Source organism: Saccopteryx bilineata, chromosome 2, assembly GCF_036850765.1.
Source record: "Saccopteryx bilineata isolate mSacBil1 chromosome 2, mSacBil1_pri_phased_curated, whole genome shotgun sequence".
NCBI classification, from domain to species: domain Eukaryota; kingdom Metazoa; phylum Chordata; class Mammalia; order Chiroptera; family Emballonuridae; genus Saccopteryx; species Saccopteryx bilineata.
This window is the reverse complement of record NC_089491.1, coordinates 8211253-8229689: the sequence shown is the minus strand read 5'-3', so window position 1 is coordinate 8229689 and position 18437 is coordinate 8211253. Positions and strand designations below refer to the sequence as shown.

Here is an 18437-nt window from a genome sequence, read left to right as displayed (position 1 = left end):
TGTTTTCTTTTTCTTTTCATTTTTTTTTTAGATTTTTAAATTAATTGATTTACAGAGGGAGTAGAGAGAGGCGGAGGGAGTGAGAAGTATCAACTCATAGTTGCTTCATTTCAGTTCATTGCTTGCTTGTCGTATGTGCCTTGACCCGGTAAGCCCAGGGTTTTGAACCTACGACCTCCCCTCAGTGTTCCAGGTCCGCGCTCTAACCACTGCAGCACCACAGGCTAGGCCCTCCTTGTTTTCTTTCTCTCCTTCTCCCCGCTCCTATTTATCCTTTAAGGGACTTTAAAATTAGAGTAGTAAGCTTTTCTAGGCTTTACCTGAGGCTGAGTGATCTGGTCAGTCTCTAGAATGGCAGTACTCATTCTTTCCCCACCTCCAATCTCTTATTACGAAAAGTTTCCAATATACTGAAAAGTCGAAAGCGTAGTGTAATGATCACCGATCTACCTTCTGCCTAGATTTAACAATTTTCAACCTCTTATCACATCTGTTCTTATCTCTTTATATAAATACCTTTTATTAAAGGATTAGGGGTTAGACAGCACAGAAGAACAAATGAGTGAATTTGAAGACATAGCAATAGGAACTGTCCAAAGTGAAACATAGAATAGAGGCTGGGGAAAAAGCAGGAGAGCAGCAGTGAGCTGTGGGACAACCTCAAGGAGCCCAATATATATGATTGGAGTCAGTCTGTTCTCCGTCTGTTTCCATTTTGTTTGTTAGTTTATTGTTTTCATTAGCTTCCTCATGTAAGTGAAATCATATGGTACTTGTCTTTCTCTGACTGGCTTTCACTCAGCATAATACTCCAGGTTCATCCATGCTGTCGCAAAAGGTAAGATTTCTTTCTTTTTTATGTCTCTCTCTTTAAAAAAACATTTTGCCCTGGCCAGGTAGCATCATCCCAAAGTTGTGAGTTTGATTCCCAGTCAGGGGATGTATGGGAATTAACCAATGAATGCATGGATGGGAGGAACAGCAGGTTGATGTTTCTCTCCCTCTCTCTCCCTCCCTTCCTCTCTCTAAAATCAGTAAAAACAAAATTTTTTTAAACATTTAAAGTAAATCTCTGCATAGTCTGTTTCCTCCAAGTTTTTTTTTTTAATTTTAATTTTATCAACGTAGTAAATACCTAGTTCATAATGAATCCTTTTTTTTTTTTCAGGGACAGAGAGAGAGTCAGAGAGAGGGATAGATAGGGACAGACAGACAGGAACAGAAAGAGATGAGAAGCATCAATCATCAGTTTTTTGTTGCGACACCTTAGTTGTTCATTGACCGCTTTCTCATATGTGCCTTGACTGCGGGCCTTCAGCAGACTGAGTAACCTCTTGCTCAAGCCAGTGACCTTGGGTCCAAACTGGTGAGCTTTTTACTCAGGCCAGATGAGCCCGCACTCAAGCTGGCGACCTCAGGGTCTCGAACCTGGGTCCTCCACATCCCAGTCCGATGCTCTATCCACTGCGCCACCACCTGGTCAAGCTGTTTCCTCCAAGTTTTTTTGTTGTTTTTTTTTAGAGACAGAGAGAGAGTCAGAAAGAGGGATAGACAGGGACAGACAGACAAGAACGGAGAGAGATGAGAAGCATCAATCATTAGTTTTTTGTTGTGCATTGCAACACCTTAGTTGTTCATTGATTGCTTTCTCATATATGCCTTGACCGTGGGCCTTCAGCAGACCGAGTAACCCCTTGCTTGAGGCAGCGACCCTGGGTCCATGCTGGTGAGCTTTTTACTCAAACCAGATGAGCCCACGCTCAAGCTGGCGACCTCGGGGTCTCGAACCTGGGTCCTCGGCATCCCAGTTAGACGCTCTATTCACTGCGCCACTGCCGGGTCAGACTGTTTCCTCCAAGTTTTATTGTTGTTGTTGCTTTGTTTGCTTTGATCTCTACCTTCCCCGTAGGAACTTCCTCAGATGTAAGGCACACCGTGCTGGCTGCTGCTGATTAAGAATGAGGGGTGATGACGCTGATTGGAGCGCTGACCTTGTGGATGGCTCTGATCTGGTTGGACTGCTCGTTGGGGAAACCCCAATGTTAGTACCTTTAGGTTTTTCCTGGGCGTGATTCCCCAGAGAAGCATCTTTCTGTCCCCCGCCTGGGAGGTAAAGGCTCGGCTGCCAGAATTCTGAGAGCGGAAGGGTGTAGAGGGCTGGTATGGAGGATAGTTCTCAGCTATGCCTCGGTCCTCCAGTCCAGAGACCCTCTACACTCTGTGAGGAGGGACATTTCAGAGTTCTGCTACGTCGGGAGGAACATCACTCAGTGAAGGCAAGTGGCAGAGTGAATGGATCTAGTCTGTAACTGCTTCTCGAATACCTCTCTCCCGGCATGCCTGTGCCCTCTACCATTCTGTTAAGTTCCAGAGGTGCCAGCTGAAGCTGGTGAGGACTTTTGTTTTTTATGTACATTTGGTTGGTTTCAATGTTCCCTGCTTCTGGCTTAGGACTCCATCCACTTCAGCTGGATTCTGCTTTCCTAGGGCTGCTAAGTCAGTTACCGGATCTGTTAGAGGAGAGAAGACCACAGACTCAGAATTTACAGTAAGGCTTTATCTTTTAGGAGAACTGTGTTTCAGGAAGGAAGGAGGGGAGTGGCTGCCAGCCAGAGGCTGGGGACCACCACACCCTCCTATCTTAACGAAGCGAAATGACTGGCTCTTTTGGCCACATTTTCCCTTTCCTGCTGAGAGGAGAATAGAAACAGTCTGCTGGAGTTCTAGGGCTAATTGTCTGGCAGCAAACAAAAGTCTGACTAAACAGAGACAGGTTAAAAAAATATTGGGGATACCCCAAATCCAGCAATTTCATTTAGATGGGCTCATTAGCTCACTGCGAAGCCGGAAATCGAATGAAGCGTAAGGTCATTTCTTCTGCTGCTGAGTACCCCTCCTGGACCCCAATATACATCCTCAGTGGAGTGGTCTTTGGCATGGAACTTTTTACTAAACTATGTATTTGGAGAGATGGACTTCACCAGTCAGTTCTACTCTGCATCCCCTATAGCTGAAGTCTAAGCAAAAATCATTATCCTGCCTGGCCAGTGGTGGTGCAGTAGATAGAACATTGACCTGGGAGGTCCCAGGTTCAAAACCCCGAGGCCTCTGGCTTGAGCACAAAGATTGCTGGCTTAAAGCCCAAGGTCGCTGGCTTGAGCAAGGGGTCACTGGTAATCAATGAACGACTAAAGTGATGCAACTATGAGTTGATACTTCTCATCTGTCTTCCTTCCTATCTCTCTATCACAAAAAAGAAAAAAGAAAGGAGCCTGACCACGTGGTGGTGCAGTGGATAGAGCATTGGACTGTGATGCGGAGGACCCAGGTTTGAGACCACGAGGTCGCCAGCTTGAGCGCGGGCTCATCTGGTTTGAGCAAAGCTCACCAGCTTGAACCCAAGGTCACTGGCTCCAGCAAGGGGTCACTCGGTCTGCTGTAGCCCCACGATCAAGGCACATATGAGAAAGCAATCAATGAACAACTAAGGTGTCGCAATGAAAAACTGATGATTGATGCTTCTCATCTCTCCGTTCCTGTCTGTCCCTATCTATCCCTCTCTCTGACTCTCTCTCTGTCTCTGTAAAAAAAGAAAGAAAGAAAGAAAGAAAGAAATCATCCCAACATGTGTTCTGAGGACAATGTACAAATAAATAATGCCCAGGTCTAGATGATTTAAGCAGAAAAGAAAAAGAAACGCACACGATCACATTGTAAAAGTTTGGTGAGGAAAAATGACAGAAATATGGCAGAAAGGCTCAGGTAAAGAATTTACTTTTTTAAGTCACTCTCAAACCAAACTGACAAACCAAGAGCTGCAGTGTGAGGGGGTGTGGCGTCAGAATGAGGCAGACGTGAGCCCGCCAGGCCGAGGACACAGGGAACGACCGGTGGCGGCGTGGCAGGACGACCGAGCCCACTGGACAGTTTCTGTGGAGTGTGGAGGGCTGAGGAGGAGGACCCCCCGTCCGCACACTCAGCGAAGGTTCCTGCAAGCTCAGCTTTTCTTTCGGATTTTCAGCGTTTCGCCTCTTGTCAGAGCACCACCTTCTTCCCTTCCTGTGCTTGGTCCTGAGGCCAGCCCCCAAACAGAAAACAGGATGTTTTCTTTTCCTGGTATCTCATTGTAACCAGTGACATGGACTTGGGGAAAGGAAGCCCCTCCTGAAGTTGTATCTGTGTGTGTATGCTGGGATATGTGGGTGAGGGGAACATGTCTGCTCTGTGGAAGTTGCCCTGAGGCTCTGTCGTGTCAGTTTGACACGTCTAGAATGGCTGCATTGAAGGTTCCAGAGGGCTTGTCATGCTGTGTGAGACTGGACGCTATTTATTTATTTATTTATTTTATTGTGAGAGAAAGAGAGGAAGGGAGAGAGATGAGAAGCATCAACTCATAGTTGTGTCAGTTTAGTTGTTCACTGATGGCTTCTCATATGTGCCCTGATGGAGGAGTGGGGCTCCATCTGAGCCAGTGACCCTTTGCTCAAGCCATCAACCTTGGACTTAAGCCAGTGACCCCGGGATTATGTTATGATCCCACTGTCAAGCCAGCAACCCCACACTCACGCCGGCTTTCTCGGAGTTTTGAACCTGGGTCCTCAGTATCCCAGGTGGATACTCTATCCACTGAACCACCACCTGTCAGACCAGACTACACATTTTTTAATATCTCAGACCTGAATCAGGTGAAATCTTAGAACAGACCAGATTGAGCTGATCAGAATCTTGGATTCTATGCCTGACCTGTAGTCCTTGCTCTGCTCCTGTCTAACTGCCTACCATAGGTCAGACCTGTAGTCCTTGCTCTGCTCCTGTCTAACTGCCTACCATAGGTCAGGGTTTCTCAACCTCGGCACTATTGACAGTCTGAACCTGTGCGTTGTAGGATGTGTAGCATCATCCCTGGTCTCTGCCCAGTGCATGCCCATAGTACACCTTCCAGTTGTGACAATCAAAAATTCCAGACATTGCTGAATGTGCTCTGGGCCCCGGGGGGGTTGTTTAAAATCACTCCCTATTGAGAGCCACTGGACTAGATGGTCTCATGTCCCAGGTCTGTACTTCGTTTCTGGGATTGTATAAAACATGACATTCCTTTCCTCTCTTTCCAAGGTGTAGTTTTCCTAATGCTTTCGTCCTTAGGGAAACTCACACTTAACTCAAGAAATGTGATTTGGAGCCATAAAATGCCACATCTGCCAATTTAAGATATTGGCCACATCTTGGGTTCCTGCCAAGATCAAGATAGATACTGATTTTTGTTTGCTCCAGTTCAAGGCGGAATTACTGTAGTCATCACAGTCTGTATTAGGATGATGGCCAGCTTTTTGCTGAGAAACAGGTCCAGGCTGACTGACCAAATGGGCCGTTAAGACATAGGCTCTGCTGCTGAGGGGAACGTGTAAGGGCAGTGTGTCTTGTTTTGGTTTGTTTCTTTAGTAAATGTAAAATGCTTCCCAGATGCTTGCATGATAATATCACTATTTTGTATAAAAGTGAGTCCATTTAAAAAAAAAGAAGTCTTATTTGCAATAGTAGTGCTTTCTGTCCTAAGATTAAGGCCCTGGCCGGTTGGCTCAGCGGTAGAGCGTCGGCCTGGCGTGCGGGGGACCCAGGTTCGATTCCCGGCCAGGGCACACAGGAGAAGCGCCCATTTACTTCTCCACCCCCCCCTTCCTCTCTGTCTCTCTCTTCCCCTCCCGCAGCCAAGGCTCCATTGGAGCAAGGATGACCCGGGCGCTGGGGATGGCTCCTTGGCCTCTGCCCCAGGCGCTACAGTGGCTCTGGTCTAGGCAGAGCGATGCCCCGGAGGGGCAGAGCATCGCCCCCTGGTGGGCAGAGCGTCGCCCCTGGTGGGCGTGCCGGGTGGATCCCTGTCGGGCGCATGCGGGAGTCTGTCTGACTGTCTCTCCCCGTTTCCAGCTTCAGAAAAATACAAAAAAAAACAAAAAAGAAAAAAAAAAAAAAGAAAAAAAAAAAGATTAATTGCCATTTCAGCATTGTTTGTCTTTGGTTTCTTTGTTTTAAACTATTAATATAACTCAACACTATTTATTACTATGAGCTGTTGATTTATTTATATATTTATTTATTTATTTTTATTTTTGTATTTTTCCAAAGTTGGAAACGGGGAGGCAGTCAGACAGACTCCCGCATGCGCCCGACCGGGATCCACCTGGCATGCCCACCAGGGGGCAATGCTCTGCCCATCCGGGGCATTGCTCTGTTGCAACCAGAGCCATTCTAGCACCCGGGCCAACTTTGCTCCAATGGAGCCTTGGCTGTGGGAGGGGAAGAGAGAGACAGAGAGGAAGGAGAAGGGGAGGGGTGGAAAAGCAGATGGGCACCACTCCTGTGTGCCCTGGCCAGGAATTGAACCTGGGACTTTTGCACGCCAGGCCGACACTACCACTGAGCCAACCGGCCAGGGCCTATGAGCTGTTGATTTTAAGAAGATATAAATTGTTTTAGTTTTTTGATTGATGTTTTTATTTGCATCTATCTAGTAACTTCAATAGCTCCTTTTCTCCAAGGAACATTTTGTTGTAGGCAGTGTTAGAAGAAAAGCACTCTTTTGGAGCTATTGCATCTAAAGTGAGACTGGGAACTCCTGTGTCTAATATCTTTTTGTCCCCAGTTTGAGATTTCCTTTCTAATCAAACTTCCAAGGCCTTGCTTCAGACTTTCTAGCTCCTTAACCTCTGGCTCTGAACCTTCTGAAGTAGAATGGGGAAAATGAGATAGGAAATGAGGATTTCCTGTGAAAGAGAAAGTGAACAGTCATTTCTGTAACTCCGTCGGCACCGTTACGGGTCTGAGGTTAGGATTTGGTTTCTGGGATATCAGGCATTTCTCGTCACACACTCCTCTCAGCCTGGCAGCAGCCCAAGCTTGGGTGTCATAACATTGGACACTTGAGTCTTATGCCATCTCTGGGAGTGCTTGCAAGGGCAGTGGAATCAAGTCCTCGCTCACCGCCTCTGCACAGCCTGACGCTGGTGACCTCTCCGAGCAGTGGGCCTCCTCGCTTCCCCCCACTCCCCACCACCCGACAGGTACACTAAATAAGGACGTTCTCAGGTCTGCCGAGTGTCCTGCAGCAGTTACAGGGAGTAGTACCCTGTTCTTGCCCGGTGGCTGACCATTGGTAGTTTCTATTTTGGTTTCTTTTCACTTCCACAAAATATAATTTATTTATTATTTTTAAAAAATTTATCCACTTTAGAGAGAGGACACACACACACACACACACACACACGAACATCCATCTGTTCCTTCTGTGCCCTAACTGGGGATCAAACTGGCAACCTCTGTGTGCTTTAGGACGATGCTCCAGCCAACCAAGCTGTCCAGCCAGGGCCACAAAGTACTATTTAGATATAAGAAGTGATGATTTTTGATAACTGATACTTTATAGGGCTAAGTGAGGGTACCTATCTCCAGATGAAGGCACTATAGAACAGTTCCATATTAAGCAAAACAGTATTTGTTTTCTGAGTTTGAAGTTTTCGTCTGAAATTCTCTGATGACTTTAAAAAGAAATGGCTTTCTTGAGATGTGGATCACACACCATACTATTTACCCATTAAAGTATAATATATAGTTTGATGGTGTTTAGTATATTCACAGAATTGTGCATCCATTGTTATAATTTTAGAATACTTTTACTGTCCCCAGAAGAAGCTCTGTACTCTAGACATCACCCTCAACTCCCCTATCCCTCAGGCCATCCAATGACTAATCTACTCTCTTCTAAAAATTTGCCTGTTCTTGATATTTCATATGAATAGAATCACAGGACGTGCATAATATGTGGTGCTTTGTGATTGGCTTCTTCGGTTTAGCATGTTTTAAAGGCTCATTCACATTGTAGCATGTCTAAGTATAGCATGTCTAAGTACTTCGTTCCTTCTTCTGGCTGAATAATGTTTCATTTTATGGATATACTTCGTTTATTTATTCGTTCATCAGTTGATGGCCATTTGGGGTTTCCACTTTCTGGCTATTATGAATAGTGCTGCTATGAACATGCATGTGTACATTTTTGTGTGGATAGGTGTTTTTTTCTCCTAGGTATACACTTAGGAGTGGAGTTTCTGAATCTTACAGGAACTCTCCGTTTAGCCATTTGAGAACTGGCAGGTTGTCTTCCAGAGCGGCTGTGCATTTTACATTCCCACCAGCAGTGCGTGTGGGCCTCACTTTCCGCCTTTTGCTGCCGCTATCATGTCTTGTTTCCTCACTGGACTTACAAGTTCCTTGAGGTCAAGAAAATTGCTTTATACTTTTTTCTTGTATTCTCCATATGTTTCATGTATTTATGTGCATTTTATTTTGCAATTGCTAGATACTTCACTTCTTAGGGCCTCAGTTTCCTCCTTTGTAAAAGAGGGTGATTATAATACTTAATTTTGGCCCTGGCTGGTTGGCTCAGTGGTAGAGCGTCAGCCCAGCGTGTGGATGTCCCAGGTTTGATTCCTGGTCAGGACACGCAGAAGTACCCATCTGCTTCTCCACCCTTCCCCCTCTCATTTCTCTCTCTCTCTCTCTCTCTCCCTATCTCTCTCTCTCTCTCTCTCTCCCCCTCCTGCAGCCATGGTTCAATTGGAGCAGGTTGGCCACAGGCACTGAGGGTGGCTCCATGGCCTCAACCTGTGGAGCTAAAAAGAGTTTGGTTGCTGAGCAACGGAGCAACACCCCAGATGGGCAGAGCACTGGCCCGTAGTGGGCTTTCTGGGTGGATCCTGGTTGGGGTACATGCAGGAGTCTGTCTCTTTGCCTCCCCTTCTCTCACTGAATTAAATAATAATAATAATCTCAGAGGGTTGCTGTGAGCTTTAAGTGATATGATAACATGTAAAAAAATATCAATATATAACAATGTTTTCCATTTGGCAAGTCTTCAGAAAATGTTAGATACTACTGTTGTTAGCAATTTTTTCCTATTGCAACTGAACTATTGACTGTTGGTAACCTAAGGATTTTTTTCATATGAACTTTAAAAAGAATTTTGGCTAAGGTGGTTATATCTCAATTAGACGCTAGTTAAACAATCAGTATGTAGAAAACTGCTCAGATGGCAGAAACTTTGGACCTGAACATTTATATCTATACAGTCACATAATACCACACTTGTCACTCAGTTTGAATGAGGAGAGTTAAAGAAAAAACATTTCTAGGTCCTTCTGGCTTGCAAACATGTAGTGGCTAGGATAGTCATTGTTTGCCTGTCATGTTCCTCAGTAAAGAGATCTCTCGCAGCGTGACCTGTGGTGGTACAGTAGATAAAGTGTCGACCTGGAATGCTGAGGTCTTCGGTTCAAAACCCTGGGCTTGCCTGGTCAAGGCACATATGAGAAGCAACTACTACCAGTTGATGCTTCCCACTCCTCCCTTTCTCTCTATCCTCTCTCTAAAATCAATAAATAAAATCTTTGAAAAATGAATAAATAAAATAAAATGTTTATTAAAAAAAAAAGAGCTCTCTCTCTCCACAGTGGTCCCTGTGAAAGTCACTGCAGCTTTTTCCAAGCAGTGATCTTTGAACAGTGAGCTCTGAATCCAGGGGTGTTGGGGGAAAGGCAGCCAGAAGGGGGTGTGGAGGTGGTTGCCGAGAGCCACTGGGTGGAATCACCTTACTCGGCCGGCCGTGAGGTGCACCGTGAACAGAACTGCTCGTTGCACTCCCAGCAAGCCCTACTCAGTTACGTCACTCACAGGATTCATTCATTCTGCAGGCACTTGCTAAGTCATTATTTTATGCCAGATGCCAAAGATGGGAGGAGTGAGGGTGCGGGAGGAGGGGGAGCTGTCATGTTTGGAGGGGAATGAATGGAGCTTCCTGTGCAAGGGGCAGAGACAGTGAGTGACGCATGGAGTCCTTTCTCAGCAAGCAGTTACTGCTTTAAAGTCCAAGTGAAACTCCTGGTGACTGCTCCGTGCAGTCCTGAGCCATTCTCTCCCTCACTGAGCTGTGTCCTAGCCTGTCCCATGGTTGACCCCAACCCGGGCACTCTGCAGCTGCTCTTGTACCTGGAAAACGTCCCCCAGGTCCTCGTAGGGTTGTTTCCTCCTCGCCACCCCCTCAGCCATTCACCTTTCCAATTTCCTTTGAGCACGTGCTCTCTAGAGCGACCTTGTTCGTTTCCTTGTGTTTGCTGGCTCCCTCCCTTCCACATTAGGTGTCAGCACTGCGAGCAGGAGTCTTGTTCAGCTTGTTCAGTGTGGACTTTCCAGTGCCTGGAATCCTGTCTGGCCCAAAGCAGGTGTTCGATAAGTCATCATTGTTGAACGGATGGATGAATTTGTATGCAGAGAAACACACTGGAAAACAGGAGACATCTCGTAAACTCCATGGAGGGGCAGTAGGAAACCAACTGTAAACCACTGGATTCTTCCTTTTTAGGAAAGTCAAATACCATTTTAAATAGATGATGATGGTGCTAGCGATAGCCCACTGGGTAGCACCATGCCAGGCATGCGTGTTGTGGGTCAGAGAAGCTTTTCTGTGTCTGTGAGAGTTTTAACCCTCTTGACGTTGCATTTAATTGAATTAATTGTATTTATTGGGGTGACGCTAGTTAACATAACTATACAGTTTCAGGTGCCCCGTTCTACAACACATCTCTGTGCACCATATGGTGTGTTCACCCCCCCATCCCCCTCCAAATGGGTCAAAGAAGTTTTAAAGTTTGCGGTGAAAGACCCAGAGTTAGTTGTCTAAATATTTTTGTCATTATTTTAAAGCTGTATTATTAATATGTATTTTCTTTTAATAGGGTTTTTACATTATATAAAAAATTTTGATTGGTAGAAGTGATATATCATAATTTTCTTGTCCGTCTGAATAACATTTTTATAGTGATATTTCAATCAGTGCCTTTCACTGAATGCCTCACGTGTGTCAGGCACTGTGCTAGGCATCTTATCTCATTAATCTTTACAACAGTTTGTTAAGAGTATTATAATTTTAATGAGATGAGAAAACAGGTTGAAAACACTTTAAACTTGCCTAAGGTCACTTAGCCAGCCAGTGCCTGGACTTTCCCTAGTCTGTCTAACTGGAGTGCCTCCCTTGGCATTTTTTCTTAAGCATGAGGGGTGGGGGTGACCTCTGCCTGAAGAACTAGCGTGTGCCCTCACACCACGGGGGTTTATTTAGGAGGGCGCCTTGTAGAAGAACTGCCACTGGCGAGCTATAGTAGCTTTGGGAATGCTCTGGGCTTTAGGTTGGTAAGAGGAAAGCCGTTGTGACCTGAGTTCAGCAGAACAGAGGCAGTGCTCCCTCCAGCCGGGACACCAGAGTCCTCGTGCACCTGTTCAGGCAGCGTGGAGCTCGGGCTGCAGAGCAAGCACAGAATACTTGAGTCCCCCTTGGTTCAAGACTGTGATGGTACTCACATTTCTCCCAAGCTTCCGGTTCATCTGATATTAGTTGTGCCACTTCAGATGTTTCAGCATGCCCTGGCCTCAAGTGTCCTGATACAGGTCACTGCAGAGGGCAGTCATGGGGGGGGCCGAGGCTGCCAGAAAGGGCTTCATGAGGTGAGGGGTGGGTTTGCAGCTATCCCTCGAGTCCATGCTTCAGGGCTCCAGCTGGTATATCGGGTGCCCCTGAAGGTGTCCCAGGTCATCTTAGATCACCTGCAGTTTCTCTCAGGACTTGGGAGGGATTAGTTGAGTTTGGGAGTCACCTTGGGGACTTAGAGGGTGTGTTAGAGAAGGAACCTACTTTCTTACTCCTTTGGCCATGAGAGAAGCAGAATCCACCAGGGCCATGGCCCTCACAATTACAGAGAAGTTCCTTGTTCTTTTCTGTCCCATCTACCTAGACAAGGTGGGTGGGGGAGTGATGTTTGGCTGTCGTTACATATGATTTGGCCCGCAGAAATAAGACCAGCGACCTGGACCAGCGTCAGAAGCTTGCTTTCCACACGAAGAGAACTGACAAGGGAGATGGGATGTGACGGCCAGGGGATTATTTGTGAGGAAATAGCTCAAGCGACTTGACTCTCAATGCTCAAATGGGCTCTAATCCTTGTTTCCTTTTTGGTATTGGATTAGAAAAATGTAGGGCAGGATTAGAATTGGCTGTTAACAATACGACAAATATACACCCCAAGAAGTTCAGAACCGGCATAGCAAGGTAGGAAGGGTTGAAGTTGCAGCCATTATTCCCATTCTTTACTAGTTGTGATACTTGTTTTGATTTTTTTAATTCTACTTCTGTCTTCCCCTATCAAAAGCTGACTTGAGCCTGACCAGGCGGTGGCACAGTGGATAGAGCGTTGGACTGGGATGTCAAGGACCCAGGTTTGAGACCCCGAGGTCGCCAGCTTGAGTGCGGGCTCATCTGGTTTGAGCAAAAATTCACCAGCTTGGACCCAAGGTCGCTGGCTTGAGCAAGGGGTTACTTGATCTGCTGAAGGCCCATGTTCAAGGCATGTATGAGAACGCAATCAATGAACAACTAAGGTGTCTCAACGAAAAACTAATGATTGATGCTTCTCATCATCTCTCTCTCTCTATCTCTGTAAAAACAACAACAACAAAAAAAACTGACTTGAATTTTTTTAAGACTTTATTCATTTTAGAGAGGAGAAAGAAAGAGAAGGGGGAGGAGCAAGAAACATCAACTCCCATATGTGCCTTGACTGGTCAAGTTCAGGTTTTCGAACCAGCGACCTCAGCAATCCAGATTGATGCTTTATCCACTGTGCCACCATAGGTCAGGCCGTGACTTGAAATTAAAGTATGTGAATTTGCCCTGGCTGGACAGCTCAGCTGGTTAGAGCATCGTCCCGAAGTGCAGAGGTTGTCAGTTCGAGTCTCGTTAGAGCACATACAGGAACAGATCTGTGCTCCTCTCTCCCTCTCTGTCTTCTCTCTCTCTCTCCCCCTTCCTTCCTCTCTCACTAAAATCAATAAATAAAAATTAAAGTCAGTGAATTTAAATTAATTTTGTGTAGTAGTAAGAAAGAAAATATTAATCCCCAGTAATAAAATAAACTCAAAGACAATGAAATATACCATTTTCTGCTGGCATATTACCAAAAATTAAAAAAACACAGCTTGCCTGGCCTGTGATGGTGCAGTGGATAAAATGTCAACCTGGAACACTGAGGTCACTGGTTCAAAACCCTGAGCTTGCCTGGTCAAGGCACTTACAACAAGCAATCAACAAACAACAAAGTGAAGCAACTATGAGTTGATATTTTTCCCTCCCCACCTCTCTCTTTTGTCCCTCTGTAAAATCAATAAATAAAATCAGAAGAAAGGGAGGGAGGGAGGGAAGGAAAGGAAAGGGAGGGAGGGTGGCACCTGTAATGACAACTGTTAGCCTTTGAGGCCTTGCAGGCTTGTTTACTACCAGGACTTAGAAAGGTGGCAAGGGTGGCGTTTCCTCTGAAGCCAGCATGGCTGGTACCCTTGCATGTAGAGGGGCATGGTGGAGACTGGGGTTTACCTAATGGTGATTTGGGGTGAGAGCATCTCACAGATGTGCTTTGGGTTGGAAGGTTTTCACAACTGCTCTTCACGTCTGCTTCTTAAGCTTGAGAGGAACTCATGTGGTACTGTCACACAGCCTTTTACTCAATTTAAGGCTGTAGTTCTCAAACCCAAGACCCTTTTGGGAGCCCATGAGGTCAAAACTATATATATATATTTACCTTTTTGTGAGAGAGACAGAGACAGGAAGCTAGAGAGATGAGAAGCATCAACTCGTAGTTGTGTCACTTTAGTGGTTCACTGATTGCTTCTCATACGTGCCTTGACCAGGGGATTCCAGCTGAGCCAGTGACCCCCTTGCTCAAGCTAGCAACCTTGGGCTCAACCTAGACTTTGGGCTCAAGCCAGTGACCATAGGATCATGTTGGTTATCCCACGCTCAAGCCAGCAAGCCTGCACCCAAGCCGGCAACCTCAGGGTTTCTAATCTAGGACCTCAGCGTCCCACGTTGATGCTCTATCCACTGCACCACTACCAGTCAGGCGAACTATCTTCTTAACAAGACTCATAAGGTCTTACTTGCCTCTTTCACTCTTAGCCTTTTACAAGTGCACAGTGGAGTTTTGCAGGTGCTGTCTGGTTTACAAGTTGTAGAAGCAGATAGGAGAGTCCAGCTGTCTCCTGTGGAGCCAGATAGGAAAGAGATGTAAAGGAAATGCCAGTATTCTCACTAAAATCTTTTTCTTGCAGAAAATATAGTTACATTTCATCAAAACACTACTTATGTTAATGTAAAGGGTTTATTGTTGTTGTTGTTGTTATTATTATTATTTTGTATTTTTCTGAAGCTGGAAACGGGGAGAGACAGTCAGACAGACTCCCGCATGCGCCCGACCAGGATCCACCCGGCATGCCCACCAGGGGGCGACGCTCTGCCCACCAGGGGGCGATGCTCTGCCCCTCCGGGGCGTCGCTCTGTTGCGACCAGAGCCACTCTAGCGCCTGGGGCAGAGGCCAAGGAGCCATCCCCAGCGCCCAGGCCATCTTTGCTCCAATGGAGCCTTGGCTGCGGGAGGGGAAGAGAGAGACAGAGAGGAAGGAGAGGGGAGAGGGGGAGGGGTGGAGAAGCAGATGGGCACCTCTCCTGTGTGCCCTGGCCGGGAATTGAACCCGGGACTCCTGCACGCCAGGCCGATGCTCTACCACTGAGCCAACCGGCCAGGGCTGGTTTATTGTTATTTTAATGGATTCTTAAAAATTTCTCGGGTTTACTGTTTCTAATATGGTAAACATCAATAGATATTTACTCACATAAGCAAACCCTCTTTGAGAACCTCTATTTTTAAAAGTGTAAGTAGGCCTGCGACCAGCAAGTTTGGGAACCACTGAATTAAGGAAGCAGGAAGAGGATGCACTCCATGGTGGATTGATTTTGGCTCCGTGAACGGACGGGTTGCACAAAGAGAGCAAAGCCTGTGGGAAGAAAAAGGACCTAGTCTAGCAGGGGTTGGAAGTCCTTGGAATTACATTAACTTTTCCATTTTCTCTTCTCTTCTTCCTTCCCTGTCTGCTCCTTTCCCAGAGATCATGCATGACGTAATCAAGAAGGTGAAGAAGAAGGGGGAATGGAAGGTAAGTCAGACTGTGGAGGGACCAGTCTAAGGGGTGAGTTCACATGGGGCGGAGTCGAGGGACAGGTGCAGAGGCAGAGCAGGGCCTTTGTTGTGTCCAGAGAACTAAAAAAAAAAAGTTATCTGCTTATGCCTGTCATTTTATACGATCCTGGTTATGCAATTTCTCGGTCACAAAGCCTGATCTGAAAGATCCCCTGTGGGGGGCGTTTAGCAGTAGAACTCTTTCATCCAAGCAAAATCGTACCTGGAACCCACGTATAAACAGAGGAAGGTGGAGTTCTGCCGGCTGTGGAGGGAAAGATGAGGCCCTCTGCCCCTCTGGCAGCAGCCCTGAAGCATCTGCAGTGGAGCCCGCACAACCGGGAGCCCTCTTCTGGTCTGTCCCTGTCTGTCAGTGACTACGGGTTCCTCGTGTAACTCTGAGAGCAGTGCTGGGTGTTTCAGGTAGAATGTACATGAAGCAGATATTTAAGCCGATCAGATTGATTATGGCCTCAGGTCCTGGAGTGGGTGATGTAAGGAGAGGGACACCGTGCCATTCTGCCTTCAGGAAGTCGGCGTTTGCAGGGTCACACTGGTTGTCTGGGGCCAGACCTTACAATGGCCAGGGGAGCATGCAGTTTCACCTGAACTTCCTTGTGTGTCACTAAAGAGTTGATTCCAATTGTTCTTGCTCCCAAGTTTTCCTGCCGTCAAGAGCCGACGTGTTTTCAAGTCCATTGGGCTGGACCGGCAGAGGCGATTAGCACAGGGGGGTTCGAAAGCCTGGCCCCTGCCCTGTGAGACTGTCCTGCCAGCACATCCTCCTCACAGCCCGGGTGGGAGGCCAGCGGTGGGAACTCTCTATGCCCGTCTTTGTGGACGTAAGAATTTTAGAAGGACCTTGAGGAAGCTGCCTCATAAAGTGAAAACTGGCCCTTCTGTGCAGCAGAACGCTTCTGGGCCACATCACGTCTAGCCGCTGTTGCCTCGGCTTATACATTAAAGAAGGGGGATAGAACGAGCATTCCTCTCTCCACTGTGAGCTGAATGGAGTTAGGAAAGGTTTGCTGAAGAATGGCAGGCATGAAACAATTAGAGCTGACAGCACGTTCTTGTTCCTCTCAGTGTGGGCGCTATAGATTATTTTTGTCCTTTTTTTTTTTTTTTTTTTTTGCATTTTAATCAAGTCAGTGAGAGTCAACTCTTAACTCTCAAGTTAGGTTTGCATGCAGGAGTAAAAGCTAACATGCGTTTCAGCAAACTTCTGGCCCAAAGTAAGTATCGAAACAGTGTTCTGCACTTCTGGGGCTCCTGTTGAAGTCTGACGCGGTAAGCCGCCGAGCACCGAGCATCGGGGAGGGAGGGCGCCGCACAGGCCGTCAGCTGGTCTCTCTGCTTCCAGGTGCTGGTGGTCGATCAGCTGAGCATGCGGATGCTCTCCTCCTGCTGTAAGATGACGGACATCATGACCGAGGGGATAACAAGTGAGCACACCACGCTCTCTGCCCTTCTGTGACGTGCAGCCCTCCCCTTGGTGCTGGCTCTCCTCCTCTCTAGTCAGCATATCTCACTTGACTATATTCTTCCAATGCCCTGGGTGGGACCCAGGCTTCTTGTTCATCACTGAGTCCCTAATCCACTGCTAGAAGCTCCTTAAATATCTGTAAAAGGATGCCAAATGGAAGGTTAAATAAAGAAAAAAGGTGTGCCATCCAGTAGAAAAAAAAAAAGGGCAGAACACCTGAACAGGCACTTAAAAAAAGAAGAAATCCAAAATGGCCAATAACTACATGAAAAATTGCTCACTCGTGTTAGTGGTCAGGGAAATAGGATGAAAACCACAATGAGATAGGGCTGTACACTCACCAGACTGGAATATTTAAACTCTGATCATGCAAGTGGCAGAGAGGATGTAAGAAAATGGGAGCTCCTGTATGACGGGGTGTCAGTTGGTACAGCTCCTTTAAGGAACACTTGGCAGTGTCTGGAAGAGTTGAAGGTATGTGTGTCCTGTGAGCTCACAGGTCTATGGTTAGGTGTTGTCCTAGACAACCTCAGGCACGTGTGCCCAAGATGCACGTGCCGGAATGCTCACGGAGCGTTGTTCTTAGTAGCCCCAAATTGGAAACAACCAAAACGTCCATCAAGAGTAGAATGGTAAGGCCCTGGCCAGTTGGCTCATGGTAGAGCGTCGGCCTGGCGTGCAGGAGTCCCAGGTTCGATCCCCAGCCAGGGCACACAGGAGAAGCGCCCATCTGCTTCTCCACCCCTCCCCCTCTCCTTCCTCTCTGTCTCTCTCTTCCCCTCCCGCAGCCAAGGCTCCATTGGAGCAAAGATGGCCCGGGTGCTGAGGATGGCTCTGTGGCCTCTGCCTCAGGCGCTAGAATGGCTCTGGTTGCAACAGAGTGACACCCCAGATGGGCAGAGCATCGCCCCCTGGTGGGCGTGCTGGCACATGCGGAAGTCTGTCTGTCTCTCCCCGTTTCCAACTTCAGAAAAATACAAAAAAAAAAAAAAAAGAAAGAAAGAGTAGAATGGTAAACCAAATTTAGCAGAAATATAGCAATGAAAATGAGTGACCTCTGACTACTCACAATAAACATGAATGAATCTGATAAATGTGTTGGTGCGCAAAAGAAGCAAGACACAAAAACATACTTACTGTATGCTTTAGTTTGTATAAAGTTCAAATCCAGGAAAAAGAGCTATACTGTTTTGAAATGCAGGCCTAAGTGGTAAAACTATAAGGAGAAGTGATTACCCTTCATGTCAGGATGGTGGTTCTCTTTGGAGGGAAGGGAGGAAATTGATGAGGGAGGAGGATGGGGGCACTTCTGCTGTGCTGGTGGGTTCTGCTTTCTAACCTGGGTGGTGCTTCTACCGACTACTGCTTTATAATTATTTGTATGTTTATGTTTATACATTATTTCTTTATACAATTATTTGTATGTCTATGTTTTATTCACTCTTTACAATGTGTGTTATAATTTCATAATAAGTAGACTCCCCCCCACCCCCCAAAGTTAAAAGCGGGGAGACAGTCAGACAGACTCCCGCATGCACCTGACCAGGATCCACTCGGCATGCCCACCAGGGGGCGATGCTCTGCCCGACTGGGGCGTTGCTCTGTTGTGGCCGGAGCCATTCTAGCGCCTGAGGTGGAAGCCATGGAGCCATCCTCAGTGCCCCAGCCAACTTTGCTCCAATGGAGCATCGGCTGCGGGAGGAGAAGAGAGAGACAGAGAGAAAGGAGAAGGGGGAAGGGTGGAGAAGCAGATGGGCACTTCTCCTGTGTGCCCTGGCCGGGAATCGAACCTGGGACTTCCACACTCCAGGCCAATGCTCTACTGCTAAGCCAACCTACCAGGGCTA

At 46.9% G+C, this 18437-nt stretch overlaps 1 protein-coding gene across 2 annotated transcripts in view; it reads left to right on the top strand.

The window, feature by feature from the left end:
• STXBP1 (syntaxin binding protein 1) overlaps nucleotides 1-18437 on the top strand; it is a 72882-nt gene that overhangs the window by 19075 nt on the left and 35370 nt on the right. For both annotated transcript variants that reach the window (XM_066256133.1, XM_066256132.1), the window contains exons 2-3: nucleotides 15032-15081; nucleotides 16468-16549. In XM_066256133.1, the coding sequence (XP_066112230.1) occupies nucleotides 15032-15081; nucleotides 16468-16549 (132 nt within the window). The remainder of the gene's footprint in view (nucleotides 1-15031; nucleotides 15082-16467; nucleotides 16550-18437) is intronic.